Consider the following 26,744-nt stretch of genomic DNA (forward strand, 5'->3'; position numbering starts at 1 on the left):
GAGGTTAGGGCTAAATGACTGACAGACACACCCTACCTTCCTAAAGGGGAAGAGAATGGGAATAATGGAGGGAGACTTATGAATTGGAAAAGAAAACAAAAGGTATTTAATACAAATAATAGCAATAAAATTAAATATATACAAACTCAATATGGGACCAAATCTCCCTGATGGCAGTTAGGGCACTGTCACTACTGATGATGTGGCAGAAGTCCTAAACTGGGCTCGGTGGCAGATGGAAACCTTATTCAGAGTTGGATTCTAGAAATGGACTTAGGCAGAACATATAGAGTCCTCCTCAGATGCTGGCCATTGAAGAAGAGAGCTTGACCCTTGAGATCCCTCAGCTTTGTACCAAATATGATGTAAGTGGAATGGAATATCTTGTTGGTCAATTTAGGGCAACATGTCCTGTTCATTCCTCCCTACAGGTGCAGCCTTTACTCTGTACCCGACAATGTGGTACACAAGATTTAGCCTTGGCACCGGTCATTGGCACTAACTAGAAGCATCAGGTGTTATCACTACTAGAAGCAGACACTGTCTGCAGAAATATGTTCTTAATTTCAGAAAGTTTAGATAATTAGAAAAGTCTGAGCCAAAAAAACCCAAACAAACAAACAAAAAACAGTAAAATAACTGTACAGAATTAGTTCTATTCTAACTCAAACCAGGACAGAAAAACTTAAAATTAGTACAGACTAGGTCTTACAATATGACATATCCTCAAGTTTGAAAAGTTTATTTCAGATGTCATTGTATTTCATGCATGGCCCCCTTCTTCCTAAAATCTCACTAAACCCAGGAACTGTTCAGCGTTTCCCTGCTGCGATTCCTCAGATTCTTGGATGAAGCATGTTATATAGGCATGAACATATCTGTCTGTTTGGTGAAATATGCAAAAACAGGGAATCAAATTGAAGTCTTTTGCCCTGTCTTGCAGACCAGTACCCACAGTAAAGATATTTGGCTGGCCCAGAACTAGCATGTGATACTTAAGTCGTATCCAGACTGGGAGTTTCTTAAATCACTGTATTCTCAGAAAGCAATAATTTTTGGACTAGAAGCAAGATGATTGTTTTGTTTTCTTGTAAATCTTTTCAGATTCTACTTGCGATTAGAATATGAAGTGAGAGATCTTTCCAGTATGATATTCACTAAACACATCTCATATCACAGCCAAAATTACATATCTATGTAACTTATAAGACTGTCTGTTCCAAGTAGAAATATGTTTGTTTGCAGATGTGTTTATGAAAATGTGTTTATGAAAAATGTGTTTATGAAAACAATAGGAATAAAGTAAACCAGGATTAGATAGCTTTCTATAAAGGCTGTCCAAAGATACATAACACAGGCAAAGCTGCAAATCTTAGAGATATATTAGTAGAAATTAATTGGTTACAGTATTCTTTATTAGTACAGAGCCCTAAGAATAAAAGCTTTCAAGTCATGGAGAAAACACACTCCACACAAAGGATGATTTGGATCTGTGAATTATGTCTACTAAGTCAGTTGAGAGTATTGTGTAATCTAGCCCTACATTTTAATGCAAAATTCAGGCACTATTAAACAGGGAATGAGTATTCTTCACCCTCTCTTGATAATTTCTGTTGATGTTCATGTGTCTTGTGAGCTTCCCTCAATCATTTGTCATTAAAGTCAGTTCTACTGACAATCAGATCTCCATACTGAGAGCTAGGGCAGAAAATAGTTGTGATTAAAGAGACATACAACAGCTATTACTGACCCTGAACAGTTTGTTTTGGACACCAGAGATTATTACTTTCTTTTCTTTTTTTCCCACTTTTGGTAAAAGCTTGGGTGTGTGCTTGAAAAAACAGGTCTCCAATGAGGGAGGACAATAACTGTTCGTTATCTGATTCTGTCTGCTGTTTAGGCACTGTAGTGTATTTGAGATAAACAGTAAGATTGAAAACCACATTGTTGTTATTGTTACTACTACTTAAGATGAGTGTATATATTTACTTTTCTTCTACAAACACAGGACTCTTTAAGTATGAGGGGCCACAATCAAATTCAGTCACTCCAGTCTTCAAAAAGAGCAAGAAGGAGGTTCCAGGAAACTACAGACCAGTGAGCCTCCCCTCCATCCCTGGAAAAATGATGGAGCAGCTCATTCCGGAGGTCATCTCTAGGCACTTGGAAGAGAAGAAAATGATCAGGAGCAGTCACCATGGATTTACCAAGGGGAAATCATGCTTGACTAATCTGATAGCATTCTGTGACGCTGTAACTGAATGGGTAGATGCAGAGAGACAAGTGGATGTAATCTACCTTGACCTTAATAAGGCTTTCTGTGGTAATTATAGACTATGCCTTTAAAATTTTTCACAGATCTTGAGCAGAAAGTAGTAAAAATGTAAATAAATCACTATTGGGTGTAAAAAGGAAAATAATGATTATTCTAAACAATTCCATTGGAGGGAATTCTCCCATAAGATCTCCCAAAATAATCTTTCTCTTATCTTCTCACTTCAGCCTGGGAGATACTAATTTGCTTTTGCTTGACCTTGGCTGCATTGTTTTGTCTGGTATTAACTTTCTCTGTTTTTTTCTCTCTTCCCTTTGTACAGGAGGGTAAGGGGGAGGCAGGAGGGAGAAGCTGTTACAGCTTCCCTGGTCTTTTGGCTGGGGTGGGGGGGTGTCTTAGTGCTGTTTGTTAATTGTAAATACCTGTAAATATTGTAACTACTGTATATTTGTACATATTCATGGCATTTCATTGTAGATTGTAGTTTTGCTTGTAAATACAGCTTCCATTTGCTTCCAAACAGGTAATCTGGCAAATTTAATGTTGCGGGGGGAATTTTCAACCCACCACACTTTTGACACTGTCTCCCATAACATCCTTGTGAGCAAGCTCTGGAGGTGTGGGATAGAAGAACAGACAGTGAGATAGATTAGGAACTGGTTACACAATAGAGTGCAAAGAGTGTGATCAATGGTGCCAAGTGCAGCTGGAGAGCTGTAACTAGTGGAGTCTCCCAGGGATCGGTGCTGGGTCCGGTCCTGTTCAACATCTTCATTAGTGACATTGATGAGGGGACAGAGTGACAGAGTGTCTGCTCAGCAAGTTTCCAGATGATACCAAACTGGGAGGCTTGGCTGATACACCTGAAGGCTGTGCAGCCATTCAGCGAGACTTGGACAGACTGGAGACCTGGGCAGAGAGGAACCTAATGAAGTTCAACAAGGATAAGTGCAGAGCCCTGCACCTGGGAAGGAAAAACAAACTGTACCAGTACAGGTTAGGAGGCGATCTGCTAGAGAACAGCCCTGTGGAGAAGGACCTGGGAGTCCTGGTGAATAACAAGTTATCCATGGGACAGCAATGTGCCCTTGTGGCCAAGAGAGCCAATGATATCCTGGGGTGCATTAAGAGGAGTGTGTCCAACAGATTGAGAGAGGTTGTCCTCCCCCTCTACTCTGCCTGCATACAGTTTTGGGTTCCCCAGTTCAAGAGGGACAAGGATCTACTCGAGAGAGTCCAACAGAGGGCTACCAGGATGATTAAGGGACTGGAGCACGTGCCCTATGAGGAGAGCCTGAGAGACCTGGGTCTTTTTAGTCTGGAGAAGAGAAGACTGAGAGGGGATCTAATAAATGTGCATAAGTATCTGAGGGCTGGGTGTCAAGAGGGAGGCGACAGGCTCTTCTCCATTGCACTCTGTGATGGGACAAGGGGCGATGGATCTAAACTACAGCGCAGGAGGTTCCACCTCAACATGAGGAGGAACTTCTTTACAGTTGTGGTGAAGGCGCCATATGCTCAGAATTATGCCCCCAAATATCAGCAAACTTGTCCCAACAATTTTGGTAAGTCCCCCCTTTCCACCCTCCTTTCTGGAGTGGGGGACAAAGGCCCAGGTGCCAACCTGTCTCCTAAGGGGTAAACAACTACATGCACCCATTGCATGGCATGCTTATGCTCTTTCCATCTAAGGGCATAATTCTAGCTTCATGCTCTCTATAGGGTAAAGCAGGTTGTTGACAAGTGTGCCCATTGGCCAGATCCATCCTCGAGAAATCTGTCAGTACTACTTCACTTGTTTACCAGTTTGCTCTCTCCTTTTGCTTTCTCTCGCTTTGCTCGAGCTACATAAGCTTGCAGCGCCTGTAATTCTTCTCACTCCTGTATGCAAGCATACTAGAGACCTCTGCGATATGGAAAGAAGCCAGCTCCCGAGCTGCTTGAGGAACCAGCAAAGGAGATCCCTTTGCTGAAGCTACGAAAGCCAGCGACATAAGCCCAGACGCATTTTCGAGAGAACTGGAACCCTGAGGGTAAGCTACCCCAAGGGTAGCCCAGAGGGGGAGGGCCTCGCCCAAGCCTGGCTGTCCAACGTTGCTGCAACCATAAGCAGCTAACCAAGCAGCAACACACCTTGCATGACCCCTGCCATTTGCAGGAGATAGGAGGAGCTGCCCACTGTCACTGCTCCGCAACCCTGTGTCATCAGGATAAAGTAACCCGGGATTTCCTGAGAGAGAAAGAGAGAGAAACATCCTCTCTGTTGAGTTCAAGCCAAGGACTGCATTGTAACCTTAATGGGAAGCAGTCACTGAGATCGGCATAGTCAGCTCCCTTCAAGCCAAGCAAGGGGGAATTGCTGCATAACTGTGCCCCTTCCCCGAAGCCCGTCTCTGGGATCAGAGACGACCAACTCCGCCCACCGGGAACCATCACCCCGACTGCGAGGGCCAACCCCGAAGGGCTGAGCCCCACCATGCAGGACCACTCTCCCGGACCAGCCCTGCCGGACTGACCCTGTTCAGGGAGCCGCACCGATCCTGCCAGCCCCCGGATGCTGCAGTTCTGCCGTGGGACCACCCTGTCAAGGGAAGACACCGATCAGTAGAAAGTCTCCCCTCTGCAGCTGTGGGAGGAGAAAGAAAGCCTCGCCTTTCCCATGGATGAAGGAGGAAAAAGAAAGTCACCATCTGGAGGAAAGCCCCCCTGTGGCCTGCCAGTGACTCAGCCACAGCCTCAGCCCCGGGAGCCTTCCCCTACCCAGATGGACCAGCCCCAGGCAGGCAGACAGCCAGCAAGTAACCCAGCAACTTGCCTCACTATAAACAAAGACACAGCGTATATTTTCATGTGTGCAACACTTTGTAATATCTAATTCAAAGCACCTGTGCCTAGCCACATGATATTCCAGCTTGAATTGCCTCTTGATAACATTGTAAATTTCTCTGTACATAGTTACAGCCGTCAAGCATCTTGTCGAGTCTCCATCTAGTGGACAAGTGGCAGAACTGTGCCTTTTGTTCCCTTAATTGAAATTAATTCTGTAAATATTCTAATTGGGTCAAATTGTGTATACTAAACCAGTTATGGAATATATTTTCACAACCGTGCATTAGAATCAATATATAAAGGTGATTAATTGGTTATTAATAATTTTAATAAATAAACAATATTTTCATAATTCATAATTCATAAATTAATAACCACCCTCCTCTATATTCACCACAACAGTGAGGATGACAAAACACTGGAACAGGCTCCCTGGAGAGGTTATGGAGTGTCCTTCTGTGGAGACTTTCAAGACCCATCTGGATGCATTCCTGTGTGACCAGCACTAGATACTATGGTCCTGCTCTGGCAGGGGGGGTTGGACTCAATGATCTCCTGAGGTCCCTTCCAACCTCTAACATCCTGTGATCCTGTGAACTGCTTGAAAGGGTCCAGTGCAGAGCCTCAAAAATGATTAAGCAAGGAGACTGAGAGGTGACCTCACCAGTGTTAATAAATATGTAAAGGGTGAGTACCAAGAAGATGAAGTCAAGCTCTTCTCGGTGATGCCCAATAACAGGACAAGGGGCAATGGGTGGCAGCTGAGGCATAAGAAGTTCCATGTAAACATGAGGAAAAACTTTTTCACTGTGAGGGTGATGGAACACTGGAACACACTGCCCAGGGGGGTTGTAGAATCTCCTTCTCTGGACATATTCAAAACCCACCTGGATGTGTTCCTGTGTGATCTGGTGTTGGTGATCCTGCTCTGGCAGGGGGTTTGTTCTAGATGATCTCTCAAGGTCCCTTCTAACCCTTAACATTCTGTGACTCTGTGAAATTCTGTCTCAATGGGGGGGAAAAAAAATTAAAGTGAGGGTTGCAGAGCACTGGAACCACCTGTCCAGAGATATTTGGAGTCTCCTTCTCTAGACATCTTCAAAACCTCCCTAGATGTGTTCCTGTGTGATCTGCCCTAAGTCATCCTGCTTTGCAGGGGAGTTGAACTTCATGATCTCTGGAGGTCCCTTACAACCCCATAGCATTCTATGGGTCTATGATTCTGTGACAGATCTCAAGGGAACAGAGAAGAGTGGCTCGTCTGGAAAATGGCAAGTATTGTCTCACAGCAAGGATGGGCACAGGTCACAGAGAAAACACCAAGAGGCATTTTAATAGCTGCTTAGACTCATACTGGCAGAAAAAAGATCATGTGAGGGTAAGTTGTAGAGTTATTTATTATGGAAAACAAATGCTTAGAGGAAAATAGATGTGGAAAAACATTTAGCCTGTTAGAAAGATGAGAACCTTTTAGACTGTTAGTCGAAGCTGTTCTCACAGAAAATATCAGGGCAAAAAGCAGTGTAGAAATTGCTGCCATAAACAAAAATAGTAAGTAATGCACAGGGCATCACATCGCATGGCACCACAGCAGAAAGTTCAGACCTGAAAAAAAAAAAAAAAGGAAAAAAATTGAGAGTCAGACAGGATTCAGCTTCAGAAGGAACCCTAGATGCTAGGTATAGAAGCCCATGGGATTTGTTCTGTGTTCTTTTGGACTGCCAATGCAGGGCAAGAGTTGGTAACATTTCACAACAAGTATTTCCATCTCTTCTCAGTTTGGAAAGTACTGTGCTAATTTAGTATATTATTTGCATATTAGAAACCTGTTAAATGTCAATGCAATATTACAAGAGACAAGTCTGCAAGGGCATACAGTATCAGGCCTTTACTACTCAAGACAGTGCTGAATCTGCTCTTCAGGAAGCAGATTCCTGTTGACTACTAAGTCCTTGGTCTGAAAGGCCTAGTCTTAGTAAGTTTCTGACCTCCTGGTTAATCTTTTACTTCCATTTCTTCTTTTGCCCTGAAAGTACTGTTTTCCTGGTACACCTTCAGACTGATTAGTTTCTATTCAGAATAAATGGTAAGAAAATGGAAACAAGTGTTTTTCCTCAGGTCTTTGATCAAGGGTTTCAGAGAATGGTGAAGGATGTTGTCATTGTGAACATCTCTAGCTGTGGCAAACAGTTCAGCTGCTCCATAGTTGCTGTATCCAGCATGTCTTTCTATACTTTGCAGCAATATTTGCAGTATTTTTTTATTCCGGAATTTAAATTATATCAATGTAGAAGAGCAGATTCTTCACTTTTAGTGAGGAAAAATGAGTTTAAGTGAGAATCTCACTAACCTTTTACGGGGCAAATTAACCCAGTCACCTTATGTGGAAGAGGGCAAGAAAAACAATGGTGATGACAGAAAAAGAGTGTTTGACAGAAGTCTGCACCATTGACATGGGGCCAACTGCAAAAATTCATACTTGTGCTTAAGAATGAAAGGCTAGACAGTAAAAAGGGGTTTTTTGTTCCTGTGATTTTTTTGTTTGTTTGTTTGTTTTCTCTTGATACTGGCTGGGAAAGGGGAATAAAGAGATAGAGCCAGGCATCCACTTTCTAGTGGAAAGAACTGAGACCAGAAGGGGGCATCAGATATATGCAGAAGATGGCATAGCTTAATAACCCCTCAAGGGGGCATATATTCCTATAGCCATATATTCCAAAACTCCTTAGAGACCTCAATGACAAAGTAACTCTCGTTTTGGAAGCTTGTGTTTCTCATATCAAGAACTAACAAATGGAGTGGTAACAGATGTTCCTAAGGGAGGTGAGTAAACTGAGATCTCCAATGAGCAGTATCCATACCATTCAGGGAGAAGTAAAGATCATCCAATTCAGTGTGCCAGAGTGTTTATAGCTTACATCCCAAGTTTCTCCTTTGTGCTCTGCTGAGGCTTTTGCAAATCCCTACATATATTAAAAATGCTAACAACACTCCATACTTCCCTGACAGACTGCATATCAGTTGAGAATACAAATTCAGCCTGGATACCACGTTTTTCCAGCATGTAGAACAGTCATATATAAGGATGACCAGTAGTGATTAAACTATGGTACTACACAGAAGTTCCTCCATGTGAACTGAATTAATTGATTTATTAGTAGCAAAACAGCCAGGTGGGTCAGGCTAATTAAGATTATGATTACTAATTGCCAGCACTGGGGACAGTCAGAGTCAATAGACGCAGTCTATCTGTAACAGCTTTATGTCATAGAATCATAGAATTATAGAACCACGGAATGGTTTGGGTTGAAAGGGACCTTACAGTTCACCTAGTTTCAACCCTGTGCCATGCGCAGGACACTTCCTGCTAGACCAGGTTGCTCAAGGCAACATCCAGTCTGGCTTTGAACACTTCCAGGGTTGTAACATCCACAAGTTCTATGGGCCACTTGTTCCAACACCTCACCACTCTCATGGTGAAAATTTTCTTCCTAATGTTTAATCTCAATGTATCGTCTTCCAGTTTGAAGCCATTACCTCTTGTCTTATCACTACATGCCTTTTGTAAAACGTCCCTTTTCAGATATCCTATAGGCTCTCTTCACAGTGTCACAGTATCACAGTATATTAGAGGTTGGAAGGGACCTCAAGAGATCATTGGGTCCAACTCCCAAGCCAAAGCAGGATCACCTAGGGTAGTCTGCATAGAAATGCATTCACGTGGGTTTTGGAAGTCTACAGAGAAGGAGAATTCCACAACCTCCCTGGGCAGCCTCTTTCAGTCCTCTGTCACCCTTAACTGTAAAGAAGTTTCTCCTCACGTTGTGGTGAAATCTTCTATGTTCAAGTTTGAACCTGTTGTTCCTTGTCTGGTGCCACTTCCAGCTGGCAGCCAGTCACTAGTGGTGTCCCCCAGGGATCAATGTTAGGCCCCATCCTATTCAATATCTTTATTGATGATCTGGACAAAGGGATTGAGTCCATCATTAAGTTTGCAGATGACACCAAGCTGGGGGCAGGTGTTGATCTTTTAGAGGGTAGGAGGGCTCTGCAGAGGGACCTTGACAGGCTGGTCAGATGGGCAGTCCAACAGCATAATACATCTAAGTGCTGGGTTCTACACGTTGGCCACAACAATCCCATGCAGAGCTACAGTTTGGAACAGAGTGGCTGGAGAGCAGCCAGGCAGAAAGGGACCTGGCAGTGCTGGTTGACAGTAGGCTGAACATGAGCCAGCAGTGCGCCCAGGTGGCCAAGAAGGCCAATGGCATCCTGGCTTGTATCAGGAATAGTGTGGCCAGCAGGAGCAGTGAAGTCATTCTGCCCCTGTACTCAGCACTGGTTAAGCCACACCTTGAGTACTGTGTCCAGTTCTGGACCCCTCAGTTCAAGAAAGTTGTTGAGTAGCTTGAACATGTCCAAAGAAGGGCAACAAAGCTGGTGAGGGGTCTGAAGCACAAGCACTATGAGGAGTGGCTGAGGCAGCTGGGGTTGTTTAGCCCGGAGGAGGCTCAAGGGAGACCTTATTGCCATCTACAAGTGCCTGAAGGGAGGCTGTAGCCAGGTAGCAGTTGGTCTCTTCTCCCAGGCAACCAGTGACAGAATGAGAGGACACAGTTTCAAGCTGTGCCAGGGGAGGTTTAGGCTGGATGTTAGGAAGAAATTCTTCACAGAAAGAGTGATTTGCCATTGGAATGGGCTGCTCAGGGAGGTGGTGGAGTCACCATCCCTGGAAGTGTTTAAAATAAGACTGGATGTGGCACTTAGTGCCATGGTTTAGTTGATTAGATGGTGTTAGGTGGTGGATTGGACTTGATGATCTTGAAGGTCTTTTCCAACATGGTTAATTCTGTCATTCTGTCTTACTACCACTGAAAAGAGCCTGGGCCCCTCCACTTGACACCCACCCCTCAGATATTTATACACATTGATGAGATCCCCTCTCAGTCTTCTCTTCTCAAGACTAAATAGCCCCAGGGATCTCAGTCTCTCTTCATAGGGGGGATTCTCAAGTCCCCTAATCATCCCCATGGCTCTCCGTTGGACTCAGCAATGTACCTCTACTTGTAAATAAATCAATAAGATGTTTAATATATCTTTATCTAATTATGCTGTAATTTCTGCAATAGTACATGTATATAATTTGTTGTACAATGAAAAAAGTATGGAATTCAGTCATCTAGCTTAAAATTCAGAGTGTCTTTCCTTCAGGTTTCCACTTTTCTCTGTATTTCAATCTCTCTGATATACTGGATAATGTCAAGTTAGTTGGCTGCAAAGTTTTGGTGTTTTAAAGGAAAAAGCAACACAATGTGGTTATTGGTGCTTGTAAAACTTAAGATATGGATTTTACATTCACAAGTACTTAAAACTACATATTTTCTATGGTGCTTCATAAACCATGCAATGCCCCTGTAGAGCCAAAAGGGACCAAATTATTGTTACTGTCTGATTGTTTGTCTAAACAAATGCTATGGAGAAAGTGCTGACTTGGACTCTATGGTTGTCGCGAAGGGGGAATTGTTAATTACTTTCACAACAATAATAAACGATATGGCAAATGAGTGTTAATAAAAATATTAGTAACCCTTTATTAATGAAAATTGCCAAAACTCATTAAATAGGATCATTGTACGGTTGGAATATATATTTACAATGGGAATATGCAGTCTTAGGGCAAATATAAACAATTGTATGCAAACTAGGAGGCAATAACTTGGAAAGAGAAGGTCCCTGAGAGCAGATAGCGCTCGATTACAGCAGGGGGAGGCTCGATAAGAACCTTTAAACCCAAAGGGCAATGAATTGATCACTCACAGATGGTTTTACCCACGTGGGGGATGCTGCTGCTGCTGTGTTAGCTTTGGGGTGCTCTCATACAATGCAGGCATGGCAGATTGCCAACAAGGAGAGTTTACCACCTGGTCCCAGGCTGATCTGGCTTCAGCGGACAGCAGACAGTTAACAACACTCTTCGCAACAGGCGCTTGCTTGGTTTCTGGGTAAACTGAGGCACGGCACGATTCTAGTGGCGAGGGGAAGCAGGCTAGGTGGATCCGGCTTCTAGGCTTGTGGCTTCTCTGGCTTGCTGTGTATGGCTCATGGCTATATCCCAGGCTATGGACCAGGTACTCAAGGCAGAGCAGGGCAACTCGAGGCAGCTTCTACAAGACGGGTCCAAGTAGGGTTGAAAGAAAGGCTTGAGCAAGGTTTGAGCAAGGTTTGAAGCAAGGCAAAGGCAACTACCAGGTAAACCTCTATATACATATTGCCAGTGATCGATTGGTCCAATGGGGCACTGAAGCTAATGCATAGCTTCGATGGCAAGGTGTTCTGCCAGGCTATAACCATAAAAGGCAGAAACAAAGGTCTTGTTTCTGGGGAAGGAGTGGTCAGCTTATGTGCTGTCATCCCAGGTAAACAACTTGTTTACCAAACAGGCAGGAGTCCTGTTCCCTTTGTTCTTTCTCCTGCATTGCCATCTCTTTCTGCAGGAAGTAGGGGAGAGAAAGGGACCTTGTCTTGACACTTTAAGGCCTGTCTGGGTTTGTTCTGGGCCATGTCATGGCCCTACCATGACAATGATCTCAATTTGGAAAATGTATTTTAGTAAGTGTATATGACCATAGCTATATTAAGGCTAAAGAAATCCATATTAGTATGCATATTGTAGAAGGCTGAGTTTTGTAAAGAATCAGACTTTTTAGGTGAAAGAATGGGAAAAAAAAACAGCATATTTCTGTGTGTTTTAAAGCTGTATCAACATTGTGATCTTTGAAGCATTTCTTAGCATATAATTTATGATAATTAAAAAAAAAAAAAGATAGGTCCTATGTAATTTATTTTTATACTGGACATTAGGTTGTCCAGACTTCCTCCTTGTCAAGCACTCCTAAGCTCTGGATGTTCCTGTTACTAACATCTCTCTCTTTTTTTCTCACTAGTAAATGAGCTGGAATTTTTACTCCATTAGAACAAGATTCTTGTTCCTTCAAGTCTGCCTACACAAGTGCTAACAAAAGTGCTTACAAAAGTGCTTAACAGTTAACAATTTCTAAAACCTACTCCATGTTGATAGTGACACTCAGGGGTGTTGTCTTCTGGTCTCTGTTCTTTATACCTTGATTGAAGGACCATAAAAATAAAGGTTTGAGATAAATATTCCATCTTGTTCTAAAGGAAGCTTTTGCATCTCTAAGTTTTTTGTTTGTTTGTTGTTTTATTTTGTTTTGTTTTTAAACCATAGCTTAAAAGGCAAAAGTGCAATGTCACATTGTATTAAAGAAATTCTGGTTAATGATCAGTTTTAATCAATACAATACTGGCAGCATTGCTTAGTCAAATGTACATTAATTCAATCACAACTGCAAATCATTTTGTGGCAGGCTTGTGGAAGGAATGTTTATTTCCCATACTAGTTATATCTGTTTAGCTAGTTGTTTTATTCTAATTCATTTGTTTCAGTTCCTTTAACTAGTATTGGATCTTTTCTTTGTGGTGCCACCACCTTATTTATTTTTTTCAGTGACAGAAATTCTGATCCTGAAGAAGCTGCTGGGATCAGAATTTCCTCAGCAGTCTTTTTCTAATGCTTTGTATTTTCTGTAACATCTTATGCTTTTCCTAGTGAACTATAGTAGTCTATTTATAAAACATTGTTTGGGAAATAGTAAAAATTTGAAGGATTATTTCTTTTCAGAGAGATAAAGAATATATGCCAACTTTGTAGAATTCTCTTTCTTACCTTCAGTCTGATCTTTATTGTCCTTAGTATAAAATCGTAGGCAAGTTATTTTCAATGAGATGCCTGTGGGACTTTTTAAGTATATAAGCAAAGTGAATGAAATTTATTATCTATCTATATACCTTTTATATCTCAAAACATTTGTTTTCATATACTTTTTGAATCTTATTTTGACAGATTGCTGTCAAAGGATTGGTGTACTTTCTTTCCTGAGATCTCCCCTATATGTCGTTATGTTCCTGTTTCTATGCTGCCGCCCAAGTTGTCAAAGATGCCAGTGTTTTTCTTTTTCTTCCTGTGTGACACATCCCTGGCATTTGTTTCTAGTTCTCTTTTTTAAAATGTTTGAAATTGGATTAGATGTCTTTTTAAAGCTACTTTAATATTAATTCCTCACTTGACTGATAGTGTGCAGTAGCTTTAACCCCTTCTGCACCAAAAATAGAAAAAGAAATGTCATTTTCTGATTTCTGTAGGTTTCTTTTGACTTGTCCCTTTAAAAATATTTTAGTTAGCTGTTTAGGATTAGATACTTTTTGCTTCAGTTAGGGACACATTAACAGCAATATCTTTGCATTGTAGCTTCAAAATATTCATAGTTTGTAGCCTGGACTGTCTGCTGTTAATCTGAAAGAGTGTTTTATGCTTTAGGTGTGGTGTGATGTGCGCAGCTTTGAGACACCCCTATATAAGATCCAGCTTGTGCAAAATGCTTGTGCAAAATGCTAAACTCAGCATTCTTAACATTGCTTAAACAGTTGTATGGCTAATACTCTCAGTTTTACTGTTCTTGCAAGAATATGTTTTGTCTTGCAAAACAGTACTGCAACACAGAATATCCACTTGCTGGGCCTGTTTTCTACTTAGTTCTGTCTATGGAGGGACAAGATGTATCATGTACTTCAGGTTTTAGATCAGACCTTGAACTTCACTGCTTCCCTTTGTCCATGAGATATCTTGTCAGACCCATCTGAAAGGTGTTATTTAAGTACAATGTGTATTGTATACACAAGTTAACTGAATCAGAGTTATTTTTCTGTAGTGACAAACATATTGGTTTTTAAATGTTATTTTTAATGGATCAGAGTAAAATATTGTCCTGTTTTACTTGATCTCAGCCCCCGGTGGGCTTTCTTTTTTCTTTCTCTCCAATAGTGTGACATCTTCTTCTTTAGACATTTAATTATGTCTCCAAGGACCTCCTGTATTAGCAATCGTGGTAGCAGTTTACCATTTTGAGACCTAACCCAGCTACTTACTCCTATGCTATAGCAAGTTTTACAAAGATGATTGTTGTATATTTTTAAACTCCAATAGAGATTGGGTGTTTAATTGAATAATGAAATGGCTGAAAAAGCCAAACCATATCTGGCTACAGAAAACACTGCCACGCTCATGATAGTTTTATCATTGTCTATTCAGGTCGTGGATCAGAACTGAACAAGGAAATTCAGACTAGTTATTTCACAAAATAACTGGTAATGGCGTTCTCCTGATGACGTGATTTGATCACAGCCCTGTTTTAGGAACCTCTGCAATGGCACTTGAATAGCTCTTAAAGCAAGTACTTGAGATATCTCTTTTCTTCCTCTTTAGGATTATTATAAATAATTCTTCAGTGACTACACCAGGAATTTCTGCTTTCCATTCATTCTATCACTCTTCTTGAATCATATCCCTAGATATGATACTGTAAGAAAAAAAATACAAGTCATTCATCTTCCTTTTCATTTAAGTCTTCCCCAAAACCTATTATGCCCTGAAGTGCAGACAGACAGAAGAAGTCAGACATTCCTCAGCACTGCCATACAGCATATTTGTAAAAGGGTTATAGCAAAGATGGTGTCATATATGCAACATTAAAAAAAAAACAAACCCTCAAATAAAGAATGTATTAAGATAGCCTTAAGAACCTATGAGAAGCCTTATTATCTCACTATCAAAGCAAGTGCTTAATTCTTATTTTCCCAGTTCCTCTTGTGTCATAATCAGAACATCAAGTCTAATAATCAGAATGAGAAGATAGTTTTTAAGGAATTTGAGACTGGTACCGGCTTTTCTAGGTTGTTATGAAAAAGCATACTGTACACACGCATGAGTCCACAGACTTAGTTAAGATGCTTTTATTTCAAAGTTGCATCTAGAATGTTAAGTACTTTCTTTAGAAAAAGGTTCCATCTGAACAAACTGAAAACGAGGGTAATCCAACCCAAGACAAACAACTCTATTACAACCGTGCAGTTGCGGTGAAAGAGAAGACCTCCCTTTTCTGGCATGAGCTAGAGTAGCTCTCCACAGAAGACTTGCTAAAGTGTGTTCAAAACCATGTTTTGATCACTAATAGGAATACACCTAGGACTAATAAGTGTATAACAAATACTACTTCATTGAGCCCTGTGGAATTTTTTTACTCCACATTTACATAGAAAACTTATCCACACCAGCTCTCTGAATGTGTAGTAAGAGTGTTCTAGCTTCTCTGCCAGAGATCAAACAGGCTGTTTTTGAATAGTTGTCTTCTGATTCAGAACAAAATGTATGAAGAAGTCTTTACTCCAAGTGGTCTGAACACTGATATTAAAATATGCCCTGAAGTCTTGATGAAGGGAAAAGCTTTTGACAGGCAAATGCTCTTTGTTCAGGCAATATTATTTGCTTCATTATTCCCAGACAATGACTAGCAATTCCAACTGGTGAGAAAAGACTGTTGCCTAAAAATGATCAGAAATCCTTCTATATCCAGCATTTAATTGCCCCTGTAAATAGAAGGGTTTCTGTATGATAAATATGGCCATGAGAATTCTGTCCCAATCAGACTTCAAAACAAAACTGTGTATTTATTACTACCTCTTTTATTGCCAGAAATAAAGATGATTTTTTAATGTTTCCTTTTTGTTTGTTTTTAGAATTTATATTACCATAGATTTTTACCAGACTTTACAGTTTGTGATTTAATGGTAGGTAGATGGGATTCTTCTTTATTGGATCACATATTTCAGTTTGTAAATGAAAGATAGACTAGCTTTCCCTACACCCTAACAGTTAAGAAAAAAATTTAAAAAAAAGAAGAGAATCTCACATTCCTCCTCTCTTGCCAACGGAGCAGCTGTTTTGCTTTAGTTTGAAATACTGAAGTCATAGATGGAAAGAAACTTAGTACTATTTAGTGTAGTTCATCTGAAAGGTAGAATATTCCCTGCAAATGGGAGGAGCTTTAAAGACGTATATATAGTTCTCTCATTTCTATTCAGTAATACATAAAATATTATATTTCTTTCCAACACACAGATAAAGTATAAATTCGAGCACTGTTACTCTGGTAAGTGCTGGGAATGGAATGGCAGTCACCATAATAGAATCACAGAATTATTAAGGTTGGAAAACACCTCCAAGATCACTGAGTTCAGCCATTAACCTAACACTGCCAAGTCCACCACTAAACCACGTGTCTTCATGATAGATACTGAACTGGTTTAGCAATATGTCTTCGAAAAAACAGAAAGGCTTTTCATTTTCAGTATTTCCTGTATTTCAAGAACATTGCAGATCATTTTAATGTATTTTTTAGTTTTTAATTCCAGTGTGCTATGTCAAACTTAAATAAAATGAAATGCCAGGTTTTCGCATTTTTGTTCTCAGTGTTTTTATTATTGATGTCCAAATATTGACTATCCTTGTTCAACTTTTTCTGTATGCAGTCTGAACAAAATATGAAAAAACATCATATTTGAAACATTTCCCTAGACTTTTGTCGAGAGTTACTCAAATTGTGTAGTACAGTTCCACTTTTAAAATTAATTTTGTAATTGGAGCAGTTTTCAAGCAGTACTACAAAACAGGAATTTGCTCAGGAGTTGCTATATTAATGGGTAAGAAGAGACTTTCCTTTTCTTCTGAATAGTTTTGTCTATGGAGACCTTTGCTGAATGTATCAATAATGTCCCAAATAAACTCTGGTTATGAACCACCCAGCAAGATGAGATCAAACCTTGAGAATAAATGAACCACCCAGCAAGTTGAGATCAAACCTTGAGAATAAATGTCTAGCACATCAATCAACCTCTCTCTGAAGTCTTCAGTTAGGAATATTTAACAGTTGCTGTCAATAGTGAAATTAAGGAAGTTAGAGTTGGGGTGTGGGTGGGGAGGGGTCAGTGTATCAGGGTTTCCTGGGGTAAAATGGTAAACAAGGAAAGAAATCAGTTATGTGTTTCTAATTATTTCAAAGCAAGCTTTAGTTAAGAAAAATCTTTGCCTTGGAGAAGACCATGAAGGCCAAAAATACAGTATGGAGTCTAAGGCAACTGAAAATACTGCATTAATTATGATTCCACTATAAAATTTCAACTGGGAGAAAATAACTTTGATCAGCAAAAATCTTGCAACTGTTTAATTGTTTGAGAATAGCAGATTAGGAGTTTAGGTGTCTTTGTTTTCTTGAGTGTTTGTATGACGAATACATATTTCTAGCTGCAATATTTCATGAATTCTTTTTCATACCTCTTTAAACCCACTATGAATGTATACAATAGGTTTATAGTTGCTTATCTAATGATAGGTCAGTTGTTCTCCATTGCTTAGTGAAATGTCATGCAGGAAGCATTTTGTGAGCAATTGTCAGCAACTGGGATACAGAGTGAGAGAAGGGCTTCATCTTCTATGATAGTGAGGCCTGTTGCTGTGTTGCTAACCATTTTACCAGTGACTTTAAATCAGCTAAATTACAGTTAAGCTTTTAAAGGCCTTCTGGCATCTGTTTTCCATGGATTTCAATGATTGTTCCTCACCAAAACACTTCAAAATTCTTTGTCCTTACTGTGTGCTGCCTTTAGCTTACAATCTGTAAATGTTATGCCCTGACAGGTGTGTCAGGAGACTATGATAAATGTGTAGTAGTACCTTACAATATTAATAGAGACATCAGACTGTTATGATGCTTGGTTTTACTACAAAGGGGATTAGTAGTAATTAAAACAGACAGTTTCTCTCAAAACTGTGACAATTGGTGTCTTTAGGACTTTGGAGACTCTAGAATGGTTTTACATTTTTAAAGTCAGGACAATTCAATGATATTCGCACAACATGCAACAAAGAAAGCGAATGGCACCCTGGGCTGTATTAAGAGGTTTATTGCCAGAAGGCTGGGGAGATTCTTTCCCTCTAGTCAGGACTGGTGAGGCCGCACCTAGGGTACTGTGTCCAGTTCCGGGCTTCACAGTAAAAGATGGATATGCAGATACTGGAGAGGGCACAGTGAAGAACCATTAAGATTATGTCGGGAGTAGAGCAACTCTCCTATGAGGAAAAGATGTTAGAATGATCTTTTCAGCCTGCAGAAGAGAAGGCTCAGGGGTATCTCATCAACGTGTACAAATAATTGAAGGGAGGGTGCAAAGAGGATAGAGACAGCCTCTTTCCAATGGTGCCTGGTGACAGGAGAAGAAGCAACGTGCACAAATTATATAATGATAGCATGATAGAATGGTTTTAATTGGAAGAGACCTTTAAGAACATTGAGTCCAACCTTCAGCGTTAGATCAAAACACAGTATGTTCCCTTTAAACATCAAGAAACGCTTTCTCACTGCAAAAGTGACTGAGCACTGGCACAAGTTGCCATGGGAGGTTATAGTGTGTCCATCCTTGGAGATATTCAGAATCTGTCTGGACATGGTCCTGCAGGTGACCCTACTTGAGCAGAAGGTTTGAACAGGATGACCTCCAGAAGTCCTTTCCAACCTCAACCAGTCTGTGATTGGGTGACTGACCTGATGGCTGACCTGACATTACTATAGGAAGTCATCATGTGTTACACGTGGACAGGATTTTATAGTCAGGAGAAGAATACAGTTCAGTTCTGCTATTATATATTCTTGATTGGCGTATTGTCTACTTACACAGCAAAGTCAGAGCTAAAGCTTCAAAAGAACAGTGGTTAGCTCACAAGCTAATTCAGTGACCACTTTGTGGAATCATAAAATACTTTGGGTTGAAAGGGCCCTCCAAAAATCATCTAGTCCAAATCCCCTGCAGTAAGCAGAGACATCTTTAACTAGATCAGGTTGCTCAGATCCCCATAAACCTCACCTTGAATGTTTCTGGAGATGGGGCATCTACCATCTCTTTGGGCAACCTGTTCTAATATTTCACCACCCTCACTATAAAAAAACCTCTTCCTTGTATCTAGTCTGATTCTACTCTTTTAGTTTAAAACCATTTTCCTTGTCCTGTCACAACAGGCCGTGCTAAAAGTCTGTCCTTGTCCTTCTTATAGGCCCCCTTTAACAATTGAAAGGCTGCAATCAAATCTTTCACTGCTTCAGTCTGAACAACCTGAACTTTCTCAGCCTGTCTTCATAGGAGAGGTGCTCCTGCTCTGATCGTCTTTGTGGCCCTCTTTTGGACGTGCTCAAACTGGCCCATGTCTTTCTTGTGCCAAAGACTCCGGAGCTGGACACAGTACTTTAGGCAAGGTCTCACCAAAGCAGGTTGGAGGCGCAGAATCACATTCTTTAACCTGACGGTCATGTTTAGGTTTTTTGGTTTGGTTTAGTTTGGTGTTGGGGTTTTTTGTGGTTTTGTTTTGTTGGGTTGTTTTGGTTTGGGTTTTTTTGATGCAGCCCAGGCCTTCTGGTCTGCAAACGCACTTTGCTTTCTTACGTCCAGGGTTTCATCCACTAGTATCCCCAACTCATTCTCTGTAGAGCTGCTCTCAATCCCTTCATCCTCCAGACTGCATTGATACAGGAGTTTCCCTCACCCAGGTGGAGTGTGGCAGATGAATGCTGCAATCCCCACAGTGGAGGATCTTACACTTGGTCTTGTTTAACGTTAAAAGTCCACATGGCCCTGCTTTTCACAGAATAGCCCAGGTTGGAATCACCCTTGAAAGATCATCTGGTCCAAACCTTTGTGGGAAAGGGATGAGATTATTGAGCACTCTGTCTAATTTTATCTTGAGAACCTCCAGTGATTGGGATTCTACCACAACTCTGGGGAGGTTGTTCCAGTGAACAATTGTTCTTGCTCTAGCAAATTTATTTCTTATATCAAGCTGAAACTTGTACCCACTTCCCTTTGTCTTCTCCATGTACTTCTTTTGAAGGGAGAGCCTCAAACCTTTTTAAGTTGCCCTTTAAGTGATCATCTCCAAATCATTACAAAACCAAGACATTCTTACTAAGTGTAATCACATCACAAGTGAAAGCTGTGCTTAGTGATTACTAGCATGGCATACAAACACAGCTACAATAAACCAAAACTGTGTTCTGATAAGTTCCAAGACAGAATTTCTCTGCCATTTGTCATCATGAAACAGTCTCTGTTTGTTGCATATAAGACAAAAATTATATAACAGTACAAAATGTTCTCAGTTAAGAAACTGAGTTCCAAAACATACAAAGGCTGATGACTGAGTTTTGCCTTTGGCAGCTTTAGATTAGTCGTAGATGATTTTAGTCTTATTCAGCAAAATGAGACATTTACTTCTTTCATTATTTGGGCAATACTGTCTTTTCAAACTGAGGCAGGCAATTGTTTTTTCCAGGTGCTTAAGGGTGAAAGGATGGCTTGTTGGCAGCTGTTTTGTATTGTTTTCCTACAGCATCCCAGAAGAGATCCACCTTATGTACAAAGTCATGTGCTGAGCTCCATCAGAAAATCTAGACTGACAAACTTCTGGCTTAATATTATTGTTTTGATGAAATGGGACACTAATTTGAAAACAAACAAACCAACCAAACCAAACCACCAATAAAAACAAAACAAACAAAACCCCACAAAACAACAACAATAAAATCCACAACAACCAAACACAAAACAAATAAACATTTCCAAGAGGAAAAGACTTAAACATTTGTTTAAGTTCAAGCATTTTGGTTAAGTGCTTTGGTGAAATAAGGCATGGAATGAGAATCACAGATTAGTTTATGTGTATCACCAAGTTCTGGGAGCTTATACAGTGATTGCAATGTCCTCAAATAGATAACATGCCTATGCCTCAACTTCTGTTTTCCAACATCGGAATCAGATTTCTAACTGGTTTACTGCAATATGCCAAGAACAGTAATACTGGGTGTAGAACAAATCTATATGCACCTAAATGAAATATAGGTATCAGAGCTGAAATGTGTTGTAAAATTATTTGTATCAATGTTTGTTACGGAATGAGAAATTCTAGTTGTGGCATTTGATTGCCCTCTATGCCTTAGTATGCCAATCTATGGTATTGCTACATAGAGTCATCCACTGGGAAAGGAAAATTATTTAATAGAGGAGTTTTTGTAGCAAATAAGAAACAGCTTATGTAGACAGACTTCTTAAAATGCTTTGTTCTGAGATAAATTCCAAATATAGACATCAAAAGCAAGAGAACTTACTGTACTGGTAGCACTGTACAATATTATGAATTCTTGCTTAGAAATCACATTGACTAATACATTATTATTACCTGCTTTTCAGTGATACATGTTGCACAAGAAGGAAGGACATCAGACACATACATGGAAAATTGTTCTCAATCTGTATTGCATATGGAATGCACAGATTTCTTTGGGATGGTATCTTTGCCTTCAACAGTGTCAAGTTACTTCCATGACAATACATTACATTTATAACTTCAACAATCTCTTACTATTAAGATATGGTGCTACATCCCTATAATTTCAAGGTCAAAAACATGACAGAGGAAATAAAATTGTGTACAATAATCTCAAGATAATATTTTGAATAGGAGAGAGAAAACATTGAAACTTGTGTCATTCAAATTCAGAGAAGAGAATGTGAAATGGTACACTGTCTTTCAGAGTTAAATGAAAAAATTCTAAGATTTCCTTGATACAAATTATATTCTCTTTTGCACACACTTCAAGTTACAAATTATTAGTGTTCAAACTTCCTCTACTCCTGTTACCTCTAGCAGCTGCAGAAGTTGCTCTTAGTTACTATTTGACTTACCTGTTTTCATTTCAGGCTCCAAGAAAACATGGTGCAGTGTTTACAGCTTATATTTGTAAAAGATTTTTGGCATACATCACTGAGGGAGAGGAGCGGACAGCGAGTCCAACTGCCAAAACTTTAAGTATGCTGTATTAACGGCTTTGTCCAAATGCCTCTAACACTGACAAGCATAGAACATCAACTATCTCTAGGAAGCATATTCCCTGGTTTGAACACCTTCTCGGTAAAGAAATGTTTAATAATACCTAGTCTGAATCTGCTCTGATGCAGCTTTGAGCCATTCGCATTTGCTCCATCCATGGAAATCAGGGATAAGATGTCAGAACCTCCCTCTTCCAAAGGGTAGAGAATGATTTGAAAGGTTATTATCCTGCCTTATGTGCAGTGATGTTAGAAACGCTAAAACTTAATGATGGGAGGTGAGTGGAGGGGACAGAAGGAGAGAGGAGAGGAGGGAAGGGGAAGAGAAGGGACAGGACAGATGCTGATTCAGTTGTGAAATACAGGACTTCTAAGGCAATTAGTCCAGATCCACATAAAAGACATATTGCTGTAGAGTTAGAATGCAACATTTCAAAGATCATAAATTTACTTAGTTTTTTCATAATGCTCAGCCACAGCATTTGGCTCTATGACCTTGTGTAACAGTGAATTTTACCATTGTCCAGCTATACGAACTGATGTTTCCCTCTTTCATTTGACATAATTTTGCAGTTACTAATTTCAAGTAAGTCATATTAAATTGTTCTTAAAGGCAAGCATAAAATCAGGACTGTCATGCTGGAACTGGTCCAGTGCACCAACTCCAGTGCTGATATTATAGAAGGTGGAAAAGAGTGTTTTCTTCAGTAGCTGAAGACTGTGTTAAAAAAAGGTATTCAGTCCCCTTTTTTTGGTCAGCTTTACCTATGGTCACAATTTACATTGTCTTTATTTCTGTAAATCATCAGTCCATTTCAAGACTTAGCCAAGTTACTGGTTGAAGTTACACATGAAGTCTGGTTCAACTGCAAATTAAAATACACTACATCCTGCAGATCTTGCAGATTTATCTGTTAAGAGCTCTCTATTGTTATTTCTAATGTTGTGGAAAGGTTGCACTGAACATACGCATGAAGCAAAGAACCACTTACCTGGACAGTCCTTAAAAGTCCTGTGTGCGCATGCCTGTGAGTCCACAAAAATGCCAAAGTCTGGCAGACAGAGCAAGGCAGGAAATTAGGAATGGGCAGGCAAGACATTCAGTGGAGTTGAACTTAACTGCACTGACTGCACTCCATTACTGTACCTCTTGAAAAATGTGGAACTGTACTTTTCAGAAACACTGGCCTACCACTAAAAATTTTCAGTGCCGTGGAACAAAATGTGTTACAGTGTATATCTAGGATACACATCTTCTGAGTACAACAGTATGGCTTGTACCTTAGACTATAGCAGCCTGTAAAGGTTTGTGATACATACTCATACAATATAGCTGGTGCACTAAAGATTCTGCACCAAAAATCACAGTCTTCAGCTATGACAGATACTGCATCCTCAGTTTGTTCAACAAGCGATGGAAAGTACTTTAAAGGGGGCTTTTCTCTTCACTGAATGGCATGGTTTACACAAATTGATAGAAATTTTTTAGTGTTTTTCTCCTGACAGAATGTAGATGGAAATATGAATGCCTGCCTCTCCCTGAGTGCACATACATAATGTGCTGTGGAGCTGGGAGCTTCTTATCAAGCAAGTCTTTCTCTCCAGGACTGCTCTCTAGCCATTCTCCACTCAGCCTGTATTTGTGCTTGGGTCTGCCCAGGTGCAAGACCTTGCACTTGTCTTGGCTGATCTTGATGAGGCTGGTATTGGTCCACCTCTCAAGCCTTTCAAAGTTCTTCTGGATGGCATCCCTTCTCTCCAGCATGTCAACAGCACCACACAGCTTGATGTCATCAGCAAACTTGCCGAGGGTGCACTCAATCCCGCTAGTGGACTGTCACCTGTCACAGTATCAGCCCCGGAAGAAAGCCATTCATCTCTTGTCTCTATTTAGACAGTGAGATGTTGACCATCACTTTCTGAGTGTGATCATCATGCCAACTCCTTATCCACTAAGTGCTTCACTCATCAAATCCATGTCTGTCCAAATTAGAGACCAGCATATTGTAGGAGACAGTGTCAGATGCATTGCACAAGTCCAGGTAGACAACATCACTTGTTCTTCCCTTGTCCATCAAAGCTGATACCCCATCATAGAAGGCCAACAAATTTGTCAGGCATGATTTGCCCTTGGTGAAGCCATGTTGGCTGCTACCAGTCATCTCCTCATTTTTCATGTGCCTCATCAGAGTTTCCAGGAGGATCTGTTCCCTGATCTTGCCAGGCAGAGATAAGATTGACTGCTTGTACATCTGCCTAGCCCAGCATTTGGGTTGGGTTCTAATCCAGTTTTAATGGCAGATAATAAATTATGTACCTTGTTAGTGCATATACCCAGGCAAATAGACTAAAATTCTACTTTAAGTCTGACATTCCATCTTCCCTGAAGGATTGGAACTGGAGGTAATGTGTCCCAGATAGGGATGTTGCTTTTAAGAAATTGCGTTCAAAACGTCTTCCTACTTTAAAGGATATGGTACCTGCAATGGTTAGACAAGGCCACCACCAGTCCTGTACAAAAATTCTCTTAAAAGCCATCAGCTGAAGAAAAAGATCTCAATATGGTTTTGCATCTGCATTCCTTGTTACAGAAAAATGAAGCAGGATTTATAAACAAATATGCCAGAGTACATGCCAGTGATTTTATAGTAAAAGAAAGTGCATTCTACATTCTGGAGAAAAATTCCAAACATATATCTTTCGCATTTAAAATATGTAGCATATATTTGGATAGCCATAATTTTGTTGTAAATTAAATGATCAAAAAGAACATGAGAAAATAGGTGGTCACCTGTTGTGTTTCCTTTATGTTTAAAAAACCAGCTACCTTTATTTCTTAATTTATTTGCAGGTGGAGTTTTCAAGTACCTTTCTCTGTAGAGCTAATTTTTTACTAGGTGCACTTAAAATAGAAAATATGAAATATAAATATTTTGGGGTGATGCTACTTACGTTTGAAGGCTATACTTATTCTGGCTATTCACCAGAGCTTTCCTTCTTGTGTAATTACTTTGATACAATTTGTGGCTAAGATTTTCCAGGTTTTGTGACTAACTGGCTAATTACTATAATGAAATATTTCACTCAAAGCTTGGCTCTGATTCCATGAAAGTAGGAGATACTTTGGTGCATACAGGATAAACAAAACCTTTAAAAGCAAGTTTCCTATAAGATCAGTTTGCTGCCACTGGGAACTAAAGTATGCTAGTTGGAATCAAGTTGCAAAAAGCATCTCCAATGCAACACAGAAGTGCAGGTTTTGTGCCAGCACTTGTCAAAATTCAGAGGGCTTTTACATGCTGATGGCAGCATAGCTCAAATGGTTTTTTGATAACAGAGTGGATGAAAGACACTGAAGGTAGTGTGGCAGTAGTGTAGCACACTTAATTTTAATATCTCTCACCTCCTGCTAATCTCAGGTGTGTCAGAAACTCAAAATTCCTCCTTCCTTTCTTGGCTATCAGGGATCTGAAGTCTTGCTCTTTGTCTTAACAGTGATCAGAGGAAATTTCTGCCAGGGATCCTTGCAGAGCTCTGCTTTTATGGGAATGAGATAGAATTTTAAGATTTTAAGAGTCAGAAAATTCTCAAGGCTTCATTCACAAAGACCTTTCCATACCAGTAAGATTCTAAGACTGTAAACAGTTCTGTTCTGCCAGTGTGATGGTTTGAAACTGTCTTTTTAATTTTTCCTTGCAAAGTTCAGAATAGAGAAAGTGAAAGAATGTAAATAAGTCACTATTGGGTGTAAGAAAGCAAAATAACGATTGTTCTAAACACTTCCATTGGATAGATAGAAATGTTTAAGAACTATTACCCAAAACAAAGTAGGCATTCTGCACATTCTGCGTTCGGCAGTGGGGGCAGTTGCTGGGCTGTCTGGCTGCTGTTTCTTCTTCTCTTCTGGCTGAAGATAACACACTGACCTTGGCATCTAAGTTAACAACTTTCTGCTCTAACTAAACTCTGCTTCTCTGTCCAGGAGGGGTCTGGGGGGGAAGCTCCTGGGAGAGGGAGGCCCCTTTGGGAGGGTCCCCTTGGCGGGAAGCAAAGGGAGATCGGTTGTGCTTTTCTGTTGATTGTATATATTTGTAAGTGTTGTGAATTTTGTATATTTGTACATATTCATTGCATTTCATCTGCTTGTAAATACAGCTTTTTATTTGCTTCCAGACTGAGCTAGCCTGGTTATTGTCGGTGGGGGGGGGAATTTCAGCTCACACCGACACAGCCAGGCATTTTTGTTTCAATCTAAACTGTTAGCAGCACACATTAGAAGTATACAAACACAATTAGTAATGAGATCAAGTTTTAAATCCTGTGAAATTCAGTGAAAGTTTGGCCTTTGTAAAAAACTTCAGAATTTGTCCCTAAGTATTTTAATACTTAGATGATAAAGCAAGATATTATATTTCTTACATGCTTGTGCATGATGCTGATTACAACACATAAGTGCAGTAGCTTACACTAAACAGGGTATTTTATGTGGAAAATCTTGCTATGAAAGCTATTCATTTTTCTGATAAAAAAAAAAAGACGGAAAACCGAAGTGTCCACACTTTGAGCAAGATTAAATCAGCCTTTGGCGCTTATTTGTGTGTTGTATTTTTGAATATGAATAGCTCATTTTCTTCAAAGTTACCGTTCATGCATGGAAAAATCAACATATGCATGAGTTTATGTAGGATCTTGATGTTAAATAAGCATTAAGGAAAGAACTGTGTTTGTATTGCTACGTCAGTGTTTCCTGGATAGCAGTGCTTATGTATATTTCTGCTGCAATATGGAGTACTCTCTA

At 40.1% G+C, this 26,744-nt stretch overlaps 1 protein-coding gene across 1 annotated transcript in view; it reads left to right on the forward strand.

Annotated features, from left to right (window-relative positions):
• The window catches only part of CNTLN (centlein), a 318,217-nt gene that overhangs the window by 52,737 nt on the left and 238,736 nt on the right, over positions 1 to 26,744 (forward strand). Inside the window, 1 exon segment of the mRNA XM_054397579.1 lies at positions 4,662 to 4,845. Coding sequence (XP_054253554.1) covers positions 4,662 to 4,845 — 184 coding nt within the window.

Source organism: Indicator indicator, chromosome Z (assembly GCF_027791375.1).
Source record: "Indicator indicator isolate 239-I01 chromosome Z, UM_Iind_1.1, whole genome shotgun sequence".
NCBI classification, from domain to species: domain Eukaryota; kingdom Metazoa; phylum Chordata; class Aves; order Piciformes; family Indicatoridae; genus Indicator; species Indicator indicator.